This window comes from Macaca mulatta, chromosome 3, assembly GCF_049350105.2.
Source record: "Macaca mulatta isolate MMU2019108-1 chromosome 3, T2T-MMU8v2.0, whole genome shotgun sequence".
NCBI lineage: Eukaryota > Metazoa > Chordata > Mammalia > Primates > Cercopithecidae > Macaca > Macaca mulatta.
Window position 1 is genome coordinate 144,637,501 of NC_133408.1, and position 12,033 is coordinate 144,649,533.

The 12,033-nt window shown below is 35.4% G+C and overlaps 1 protein-coding gene across 6 annotated transcripts in view; it reads left to right on the forward strand.

The window, feature by feature from the left end:
- Positions 1–12,033, forward strand: part of KMT2E (lysine methyltransferase 2E (inactive)) — a 101,395-nt gene that overhangs the window by 40,784 nt on the left and 48,578 nt on the right. For 4 of the 6 annotated variants that reach the window (XM_028846155.2, XM_015134638.3, XM_028846156.2 and 1 more), the window contains 2 exons: positions 7,895–8,009; positions 9,078–9,307. In XM_028846155.2, coding sequence (XP_028701988.1) covers positions 9,285–9,307 — 23 coding nt within the window. In that variant the 5' untranslated portion in view covers positions 7,895–8,009; positions 9,078–9,284. Of the gene's footprint in view, positions 1–7,894; positions 8,010–9,077; positions 9,308–9,747; positions 9,835–12,033 lie in introns of all 6 variants that reach the window. The other 2 variants (XM_028846157.2, XM_028846158.2) reach the window with 1 other exon arrangement.

The window sequence follows — 12,033 nt, forward strand, 5'->3', positions numbered from 1 at the left end:
ATCATGCCCAGCTAATTTTGTATTTTTAGTAGAGTTGGGGATTCACCATGTTGGTCAGGCTTGTTCTTGAACTCCTGACCTCGGGTGATCCACCCGCCTCGGCCTCCCAAAGTGCTAGGATTACAGGCGTGAGCCACCACGCCCAGCCCGCAAGTTGCATATTTTAATATCTCTTTGTTAAATAAAAAAGTTACCAGTTTGGACCCTGGATGCCATACACTCAGGAGGATCACTTTGAAACTAGACACAATGCCAAGTGCTTTTCAGAAAAGTGAAGAATTAGATTGAGCAGAGGAAATGTACCTATTTGTGAGTAAGGATGATGGAAGGAGTCTTGGAGAGGTAGTACTTTTTACCTGCTCTGATCATTTTCAGGGCTTCTGCTGAGCCTACTGAATCTAGGAGAGTTATTTACAGATTACCCAGCCTCACATTTCAAGCTCTTAGTTTTATTTTGTCATAACACTACTCCACTTACATCATTAACTTGCTTGGGAGAGAGAAACCAGTAGTGACTCTGTGTAGTTTTTGTTTTTCTTTTTATGTGGTGTTTTTTTTTTTTTTTTTTTGAGATGGGGTCTCACTATATTGCCCAGGCTGGACTCAAACTCCTGAGCTCAAGTGATCCTCCTGCCTCAGCCTCCCAAAGTGCTGGGATTACAGGTGTGAGCTACCATGCCTGGCCATTTTTCTGTTTTGTTTTTGTTTTGTTGTTGTTGTTTTAGAGATGCGGTCTTTTTATGTTTCCCAGGCCGGTCTCAAACTGCTGGCCTGAAGCCATCCTCCTACCTTGGCATCCCAGAGTGCTGGGATTACAGGTGTGAGCTGTTGTGCCTGGCCCTCTGTGTAGTTTTTCAGGATAAGAGATCATATATTTCCTTAGCTGGATACGCAGGGTTCTTCTTGAACTAGTCCTTGTCTATTCTCATCTCTGGCACATCCTCCACTCCTTTAACTATTTTGAATTTTAGTAATTCTTCTTCAGTCTGTTCTTCCTAAACTTCAGTGAACGTAAAATCGAAGATGTTTATTGAAATGTAGATTTCTAAGTCCAATCTTTAAACATTCTGGTTCATTACATTTAAGTAGAGCTGTGAAAAGTAACAACTTGCACTACAGGTAATTGTGCTGCTGGTTGTCTGTAGATCATGCTTAGAGAAATGTGCTTAAATGTGTCATGTTGATAGCTTTGACTGCATGTGTGCTTTCTGTCTGGAGTACTTTCTCCATCTCTTTGCCTTCTCTATTTCATGGACTTGTTAAATTGCCATTCTTTAAAACTTGCTTAAATGTGACTACTATTATGAAGGCTCCTGTGCATACCTCTGATGGCACTACTGTAATTATTGTTACACTTGTTTGTTTGCCTGTAAGTCAGTTTCTTAAGAAGGACCACTTTATTTTTTTATTTCTAGCATTTGGTACAGTATCTCACTGCCTGGTACTTACTGTGTGCTCAAATGTTTGTTGATTGAAAGAAAACTACATTATTGTAAGTTCCTTGAAGGCAGAGACAGTGTCTTATCTTTGTGTCTCTGATGGTCGCTAGTGAACATTAAGCCCTCAATATTTGTTTAATCAGTGCTGTCAAAGTGGTTTAAATGAATGTAGTCTCTGGGGGTCTCTGTGAGCTTTTTGATGTTTTAAAAAATTTGCTATTTAATTTGGAGCTAGAAAAAAAATTTTAAGTATATTTGGGATCATTCCAGATCACTACCACTTTATACCAAATGCTGCCATGAGATTTCATTGCAAGTACTTGGATTTGTGTCAGATGTTTATAAGATCACAGAGAGATACAGTTTATTGTGATGTTTTTCTAAATCCAAACCTCCAAAGGAAAATCTGACTCTATCTATTACAGGCATTTAGATATTACTTGCTTTTGAGAGACTGCTTACATGAATAAACACTATTCCTGAGGTCTGACCTTTACATACTACCTGAAGATTCCACCTGCCATGTTTTCCTGTCTTTTTGCATATGCATGGGGTATTGTCTTCCTCCAGCATTACTGGGTTTTTCCTATATATTATTTGTAGTAAATTTCTTTTACTAGGGTAATAGGTTCTGTCTCCTCTAGCAAAATTAGTGATTTATTGAAAACAGGTGTCGTTGAGCTTGTACATAGAATCACTCTATTGGAAGTTTGAATTATTATGAACTGAAGTTATAAAACAATTTTTAAGGAGCTTCAGAGTATTTGTAGTTGTACTTGAGAACAAATTCTGAACAAATAAGTAGCGTAATGTATCTGTGTAAGGCATTATAGTTGAGAAAATGTATTTGCCCATCCTTCATATCATTCGAACTTCATTTTGCTGGGAAGAAGGTAAAGCAAATATCCTTATTCCCACTTGACAAATAAAAAACCTCAAGTTCAGAAGTGAATATGGCATTCTTTCTACTGGAGAAAATGTCTCATTCAGAAAGAGTTTGGGAAAAAAAAATAATAGATGCACGATAGAAGATTGTTAGCAGAGCACAAAAATGTGAAAAGTAGTAACAATACAGTAAAGAAGTGCTTCATGAATACTAAAATTAGGGAGTTGAAGCAGTCAAGAAAGGGCTCTTTTAAGAATACTTGAAATAAACCTTGAAAAATGTGTTGAAATTAAGGAGTAAGGGTTAAGAGATATTCTACAAATAGGGGTTTAGAAATGCCGAGGACATCTTTGTGAGTTGGAGGAAAAACGATAGACTACTGTTCTTGCTGGTACCCAGTGTATAGAGATATTAAATGTAAGATAAAAATGCTTGAGGAACTTTTTTATTTCCACTTTTTAGTATGGAAATGCAAATATATACATGATGGTATGTAAAACAGAATAGTAATCCCAGGTGGCCATTACTTAGCTTCAGCAGTATTCAAAGTTTTGCCAATCTTGTTTCATCTGTCTTTCAGTTGGTTTTTTTGTTCTTGTTTTGATACAGAGCCTCACTCTGTCAACCTAGGCTGACAGTGGTATGATCATAGCTCACTGCATCCTCAACTTCCCTGTCTCAAGTGATCCTTCTACTTCAGCCTCCTGAGTAGCTGAAGCTTAGAACTTTAGGTGTGAGCCACCATGCCCGGCTAATTTTTTCATTTTTTGGTAGAGGTGGGATCTTGCTGTGTTGCCCAGACTGGTCATGAACTTCTGGCCTCAAGTGATCCTCCCTTTTTGCCCCCAAAAGTGCTGTGATTGTAAGCATGAGCCACTGCGCCCAGCCTCTTAAGTATTTTAAAACAAATTCCAATTCCACCCAGGTATTATTTCACCCATGTATTATTCAGTTATCTATCACTAACAGTTAAGGACTTTTTTGTTCTGTTACAGTACTATTATATAACAAAATTAACATAAAACATCCAGTTCATCTTCAAATTTTCTCACTCGTCTCAAAAATCTTTTTGTAATGTGTTCAAATTGGGATCCAAACAAAATTCACACACTGCATTTGCTTGAAATGTCTCTTGAATCTCTCTTCATCTATAACAACATCCCTCTTCTAAAATTTGTTTTCCTTTATGCTGTAGACTTGGTGAAGAAACTGGAAAATTTGGCCTATAGAAGTTTTAACATTCTGGAGTTGGCTGATTGTGCCTCCTTCTGGTGTCATGTAATATTCTACTTCCCCCATATTTCTGATAAACTGGTACTTGGATTTAGAGATATAATTAGCTTCAAGTTCTGTTCTTTTCCTTTTCTCTTTTTCTTTTTTTCTTTTCAGTATGATATTTTGTAGGTGGTACTGTGTACTTCCTATCACATAGCATTAGGAGAGGCAAATAAAGCTTGGTTGTCTAACTCCTAATGATAATAATAATGATCAACAGATTCAGGTATTGTCATCTTGTCTACCTATCAACCTTTTACCTAAGAGTTTCAGCATCCATGGTTATTTGTTGCCTAGATATATAACCTCTTAAGGGTTGCAGTGTAGTTATTTTTCTAATTTATTTATTCTTTCTGCATTTTTTAGCTGTTGGGAAATTTCTAAAAGAAGCAGTCAGCACCTAAGTATTGGCTTATGTATTAACAAGAGAATATACTTACCATTTTAGTTACAGAGCTGAGTTGCATGTTAGAATCCCCTTTTATGCATTTCGGTTATTCTACTTGTTGGAAACAGAATTCAGAGTTTTTGAAAAGTTGACTTCATCTACAAATTATGGTGGTTTTGACCATACCTTGTTGCTTATATATTGGGAATAATTTCATTACTTGCTACTAGGTTGGTGCAAAAGTAATTGCAGTTTAATTTTGACCATTTTGAAAATTTTTGAACATTTTGAATTCTTGGAGTATGCAATGAATATCTTTTGGGAAATTTCCCATGGATAAAGAGAAAATCTTTTTTGGATTCAGTGATTTTAGAACATATACATACTTTCTGCTGACAGGTTAAAAAAAAAAAAAGAACATACAAAGCAGTATATTAATGAATATAAACCACTATATAAGCTCTTCACTCTCTGACTGTGATATCAAAATTGTGTGTGTGAAATCTCATTTTTCTATAGGATGAACACTGCATCATGGATTATGTTTTGATACATAATTATATAAACACTTCTATAAATAATTATGAAGTATATATAACACTTAGAAATGTAACACTTCTGTCCTTACATTTGGGAAGAAGGAAAAAGAAATTCATGCTAGTTTTGCACTGCAAAAGTTATGGCCGCTACTCCAAAATATCCAAGTTTTGCCCACACCTTTTAGTAACACATTTTGCAGAGTTTGATCTAAATTTTTAAGAGTGAATCTTTGTGCTCTGGCCACAGTTCCTGCATGTTGCTTTAATAATAGTATTGTAAATCATTGCTAAAACTTCACTTCTTCCTTCCATGTAATTTTTAAAGAATTTAGAAAGTGTCACTGTTGTAATCAATGGCAGTTTGGTAGTATCTGTCAGTTTTATGGACATTTGCCCTTTTGTTCAGCAATTGTACCTCCAGGAATTCATGTTATAGAAATACTGTCATTTATGCAGAAAAGATAAATGGATGTACATTTGCAGTAATACTTTTAATAGTGAAAAATAGAAGTAATGTCATTATCTACCAGTAGGGGAAATTGTTAAATAAATTTATATTCCTATAATGAAATAAGCAGTTATTACCAAGAATTAAGTATATATGTTGATATTTAAAGATGGAAAAAGTAAATCACGAATACATAGAGTATATTTTCGGATTTTATAAAGCAAAAATTGTGTAGATATAATGATGCATAGAAAAGTTTAGAGAAAGATACATGGCAGTATTAACATGGGAATGTTTGGGAGTTGGGTGGAGACATGGTCTTTCACTTCCTTATTACTGCTATATTTAGATTTTCTACAATGAGCATTTATTAATTTTGAAATTAAGAAACATTTCTTTTAAAATAATGAATAAGTGAATTCTTAATGTAACAGCATAGACATTAGCTGAATATTGATTTTCTTTTCTTTTCTTTCTTTTTTTTTTTTTTTGTGACAGAGTCTCAACTCTGTCCCCCAGGCTGGAGTGCAGTAGTGCGATCTCAGCTCACTGCAACTTCTGCCGCCTGGGTTCAAGCGATTCTCCTGCCTCAGCCTCCTGAGTAGCTGGGATTACGGGTGCCTGCCATTGCCCCTGGCTACTTACTGTATTTTTAGTAGAGATGGGGTTTCACCATCTTGGCCAGGCTGCTCTTGAACTCCTGACCTCATGATCCACCTGCCTCGGCCTCCCAAAGTGCCGAGATTACAGGTGAATATTGGTTTTCAAGGTACAGTCATGCACACATAGCAATGTTTCGGTCAACACCAGACCACATAATACAATGGTGGTCCCGTAAGATTATATCGGAGGTGCCCTCTACACGTGTACCATTTTCTATCTTTTATATTGTCTTTTTACTGTACATGTTTTTTTCTCTTTTTTTTTTTTTTTTTTTTTTTTTGAGACGGAGTCTCGCTCTGTCGCCCAGGCTGGAGTGCAGTGGCCGGATCTCAGCTCACTGCAAGCTCCGCCTCCCGGGTTCACGCCATTCTTCTGCCTCAGCCTCCCGAGTAGCTGGGACTACAGGCGCCCGCCACCTCACCCGGCTAGTTTTTTGTATTTTTTTTTAGTAGAGACGGGGTTTCACCGTGTTAGCCAGGATGGTCTCGATCTCCTGACCTCGTGATCCGCCCGTCTCGGCCTCCCAAAGTGCTGGGATTACAGGCTTGAGCCACCGCGCCCAGCCGTTTTTTTCTCTTTTTAGAGACAGAGTCTCATTCTGTTGCCCAGGCTAGAGTGCAGTGACATGATCATAGCTCACTGTAACCTCAAACTTCTAGGCCCAAACAGTTCTCCCACCTCAGCCTCCTAAGTAGCTAGGACTACAGACGTGTGCCAACATGCTTGGCTAGTTTTTTTTTAATTTTTAATTTCTGTAGAGAAAATCTTGCTATCTTGCCCAAGCTATTCCGGAACTCCAGGCTTTAAGTGACCCTCCTGTCTCAGACTCCCAAAGTGTTGAGATCATTGGCTGAGCCACCACACCCAGCCCTTATTTTCTGTTTAGATATGTTTAGATACAGAATACTTAGCATTGTGTTACAATTACTTACAATATTCAGTGCATAACATGCTGTATAGGTTTGTAGCCTAGGAGCAATAGCTATGCCATTTAGGTATGTAGTAGGCTATACCATCTAGGTTTGTGTAAGGTACACTCTTGTCATATTCACACAACAGTGAAATCACCTAATGATGTATTTCTCAGAATATATTTCCAACGTTAAGCAAAGCATGACTGTATTCAGAACATATTGGAGACTCTTTGCAATCTCCTTTAGAACCATTTGATAACCTCAGTTTATGTCTCCTCTTTTTGCTAATTCTGGCCCACAGTGCTTACAACAGCAGCCACTGAGAGCTAAATTGAGACTTGGTGAAGGGATGACAGTATATTAAGAAGCAGTTGACTGTAAAAAATGTTTTTTATGCTGATAGTCTCATGACGAATCAGAATATAACCACTAAAAATTCTTAAACTAAATAATAGTGCAAATAGTACTAACTTCTAATGGAAAGTTTTGAATAGGAGGTAGGATAAAGATTGTCATGAAAAATTTTTCAAGTGATGTTATAGTTTTGTAAAACAAAGGCACAGAAACAAATCATGTTATTGAGTATTTGCAAGGGAGAGATTAATTTGTGTGAATTGACCTCAGATGTAGGTTCACAACCTCGTCGATCAATAGGAATTAACCAAATAGAGCTCAGGAGGATTGGTAAGAGTAAAGAAGTTGGGAAAGTGATGTATGTAAAATGCGAGGCCAGGGAGCTTGTAAGTCAACAACAGTGGGCAAATGTTGTATCAGTAGTTGGTCAGTCTCCATCATCTAAGACCGGAATTACTCATCTTACAGGTGGCTATTTATGTTTTTTTCAGGCATAAATCCTGGTTTATTGTGAAACTTCCTATTCGTTAAGTTTATTGACATTTTCAAGACACTATTATATTAATATCTGGTCACACTCAACACATGCATATATTTTTGAACACTGAAATGCATACTTCAGTTCCACTTGAGGTCCATATAGATTCTGTGTGGTTTAGTCTTGCTTAAATTATTTCTACCACTTCTTTGCACCCCTTTGCTTAGTTTTCTCAGTGCCATAGGGTTTATTGAATAATATTTGGCCTCTAGTAATTTTTTTTAATGAGAGGGAAACTGTATTTGAACTTGGAGGGGGACATTTACTTAATTAAACAGAAGTTTGCTTATGACACATAATCTAGATGGGATATATCTTTAGTGCATCCACCTGCTATAAGTAGGTATTGTATATGTATAGCCAATATTTTACTGTAAGTACTTTATCATTGTAATTGATTAAGAGAAAAAAATGAATGGAATTCTCTTTGATGCAACTTTTTCCCCCCAGACCAGAATCCGTAGAAGCTAGCCCTGTGGTAGTTGAGAAATCCAACAGTTATCCCCACCAGTTATATACCAGCAGCTCACATCATTCACACAGTTACATTGGTTTGCCCTATGCGGTAAGTGTTAAACATTTCTTTGAAGAAACATTTTTAAATTTGGATATTGAAAGTAGATGCGTGTGATATTGTGCTTAAAACGGCGTGTTTAAAAAGCATGGTTGTTTCATACTATCAAAATAATTAGGTGTTTAATTTTTCATTAACCATTAAGGGATTGAAGTTCTATAAAAGTGAAGAGCTTCTCTTATTATTTTGCAGTTTATGCTGTTAATAGTTTGATATTTCTTTACTTCCTAAGAGAATGTAGATAAGGTTGTGTTGTACTACCTACTATTGGTTTTGAATTATATAGTAATTAATTTTGTTTTAATTTTTTAATTTTTAGTTTTTGAATTATATCATAAATTTTATAGTTACCATTGAGCACTTGTTATGTGTCAGACATATATTATTTAATCATTAAAAACAACTTCATGAGATGTAGTTTTCATCTTTTATTTCATAGGTGAGAAAATGAAAGTCTATCTAATTTATTAAATACTGCATATCTAGTAAGAGGCAGCATTTAGATTCAAATGTAATTACATAGTAACACATTTGTGATACTATGGAGGTAGAATTATGAGAGATGTTTACTACTTGGACCAGAATAAAAATTACTAAATTAAAAAAACCTGTATTATATTCTTTATAGTGATAAATATGTCTTTTTTTTTATTCTTTAGGCTCCATATTTCTGAGATGTGTGTTTTTCTGTTTTCCTTTTTTTTTTTTTTTTTTTTTTAACACTTCTATTCTCACATCTTAATACCTTCTTTCATCTTGGAGGTGGAGCTATGTATGTGACCATAGGACTGTGAAGATATCTTATGATTTGGTAGGGAAGGAATGAAATTTGGATGTGAATGTGACCACTCCCACTTTGTAGATAGATATATTCACTTACTACTGTGGTTTAATATCTGGCTTCACCAAGTCATTTTTTAAATGGTATTAAGGAAGGAATGAGCCAATCTCGTATCTCTTGAGTATTGAAATTAAGGGTTGAATTTTATTTAAGTTGCTTGGTTCATATCATTGTTGAAGTTAAATAATATTGTGCTATATTTGTGTTTAATTATTCAGGACCATAATTATGGTGCTCGTCCTCCTCCAACACCTCCGGCTTCCCCTCCTCCATCAGTCCTTATTAGCAAAAACGAAGTAGGCATATTTACCACTCCTAATTTTGATGAAACTTCCAGTGCTACTACAATCAGCACATCTGAGGATGGAAGTTATGGTACTGATGTAACCAGGTGCATATGTGGTTTTACACATGATGATGGATACATGATCTGTTGTGACAAATGCAGGTAAAATATTTTACACCATTATTTTATTTTTCTTGAATACTGATAACCTTTGGTAATGTTGGAAAAGATAACTAAAGTCACTTTCAAGGGAATTAATGAATACATATTTTAAGTGGGACTTCTACTATTGATGCAGTCCTAGAAAAAGCCTCCTATGTGAAAAAAGTTTACTAGAAATCCCTGTTGTTAACTGAGTAATAGTCAGTTCTGAACTTTATTCATGTAGGATCACATTTTTCTTTTCACTTAGTTCACTAGTAGTACAAGTACATAAATATAGCAGTAGACGAGATAGAAATGAGAGAATTTAGTCATTTGTATTTCCTTTGGAATAATTTGTGCTTAGTCAACTGTGATTTTCCAGTTTGGGGAAAGTAAACATTTTGATTGATGTTTGTTTGACCTGACTCTCTCACCTCCTTTTGACTTGAACCTTGCAGCACTCTGGAGTCTCCTTGAACCAGAACCAGTCTCCCCTCCCCCAACCCTGGTTCAGCCACCAAGAAAGGCCTCCTCCCCTAGAGAAGGTGTGATTGGGACAGAAAGTGGGGTTTTGTTTCATTTTTGTTTTCCTTTTTTTTTTTTTTTTTGATGCGTGGGAAGGATTTGGGGAGGATGAAGAGGGAACAGTAGGATTTCAGCCTGAAAGTTACTGAGTTTATCCCCTGCATAGGGTGGGAAGCGGAGAGTACTTAAGCAGTGCATTGTAGAGGGCAAGAAAGTTTGGGAGCTTTACAGAATTTCCTGCGTCTGGTCATTATGGTGTTGCTTAATTATTTGATGTGATGTAGTATGGCATATACCCATATTTGAATGTAAGTATAAAAATGGACCCTAAAGCCAAGTATTACTTTGCATTATTTGCAATATTATCCCCATCTATTAGATTAGGTGATTAGGAGTTGAATATTATTGATACAAACATGCAGTTAGCATTATGTTTCAAAAAGTTTGTTTACTCTTGCCAAAAAATGAGAAATTCAAATATTAAGTGGAATGTAAAATTTGATATTTTTATGGAAAATTTTAATATTAACACTTCGAGTTTATCTTAATAATAAAAACATATTTTAATATCTTTCCAAATGTAAAAATAAATTTTCATTACCTGTAACACATTCTACCATGAATAATGACTTCAGTAAATTTATTTAGGAGGTAAATTAAAAAACTAAAAATAACTTCAGTGACACTTTGTTTTCCTCATAGTAGAAAATGTCAAATCATATTGTAGCCAATCATATAAAAAAGCTTTCTCTTGGCTCATCTTGTCTAATGTGATAAATTATATACCATTTGGTATATCATTTTTATTTTAATATATAACCTTAGCAGTGTTTTTCTTTTAACTGCGATGGTCTATATATAATATACAGTTATCTCTATTAGAGAATAGTAGAAATGTCCTTAAGAGTTTTTATATCCATCTACAAATTATTGAAGGACCAGTTCACAGTTTTTGGATTATTCAAGTTATTTACTTCTCAGATAGTACTTTTTGTTATGAATCTAATATTTGTTATTCTGTTTTTCTGTTGCTCAGCCTGTAGTCTCCTGGAAGGCTCTATTCTTACTTTACGTTGCCTCATTGTTTTTACATGTTCCTACTACTTATACTCATCTCTTTGAAGTCTGACATCCACAGCTCTGATTATTTATTCATATTCTAGCTTTGTTTATTCTGTTGTCTGCATGACATCATTATTTGCCCACAAATTTAGTTTAATTTGTTATTCTAACCCTTGTCATTTGCGCTACTTTTCTTTTTCACATCTTTTTTCCACTTTGATATCTATTTCACATTCTGTCAGTTCTTGCCCAAACATTCTCAGTTGAAAAGTAAAGAACAACACAATAGCAGTTAGTTTGGTACAGTAGTCCCTCCTTTCCCCTGGGGTATATGTTCCAAGACCTGCAGTAGATGCCTGAAACTGCAGAGAGTACTGAACCCTACAGTACTGTTCTTTCCTGTACATAAATACCTATGATAAAGTCTAATTTATAAAGGTTAATTAATAAAGTAGATGCAGTAAGAGATTAACAACAATTATAACAGCATACTGTAATAGAAGTAAATGCGGACTTTGTCTCTCTCCTCCTCTCTCTTTCCTTCTGCCCGCCTCTCTCCCTCTTCCTGAAAATATCTTAATATTTTCAGACTGTGGTTGAACACAGGTAAATGAAACCACGAAAAGCAAACCATGGGTAAGGGGAAGCTACAGTAGTTATATATTAGAAGTAGTTTATTGTTATGTAAAGAATAACTAAGACTATTTTTGGAGTCAGGCATATCAACTTTAGACAAATTAGTCTTGGCAATAAAATACAATAATAACAAATTAAGAAATTTGCCTCAAACTGGTCCGTGTATTCCATTAAAAGTAATTAGGTTTAATCTCTATCTTCATGGAATGTCTCTTATATTCTTTAACTTATTTTTCTCTGGCGTTAATTCTGGTTCTGCCCTCCTTTAACTCAAGTGTGGAATGTTGGAAACATCTCTTTAGTTGGTCTTTCTGCTTGCAGTTTCTTAACTTCTTTGAATACTACATGCCACCAAAGCACCTCTAATTGTTACCTGTTGACAGAGGAAATCTACACACGTCTGCACATTCCAAGTCCTAAATAATCTGACTGTACTTCACTAATCCAATTTTAACCTCCTCCTTTTTCTCAAAATGAATATTTCTCTTCATATATGTTAAGCACCTTGTGGCCACCTTCTC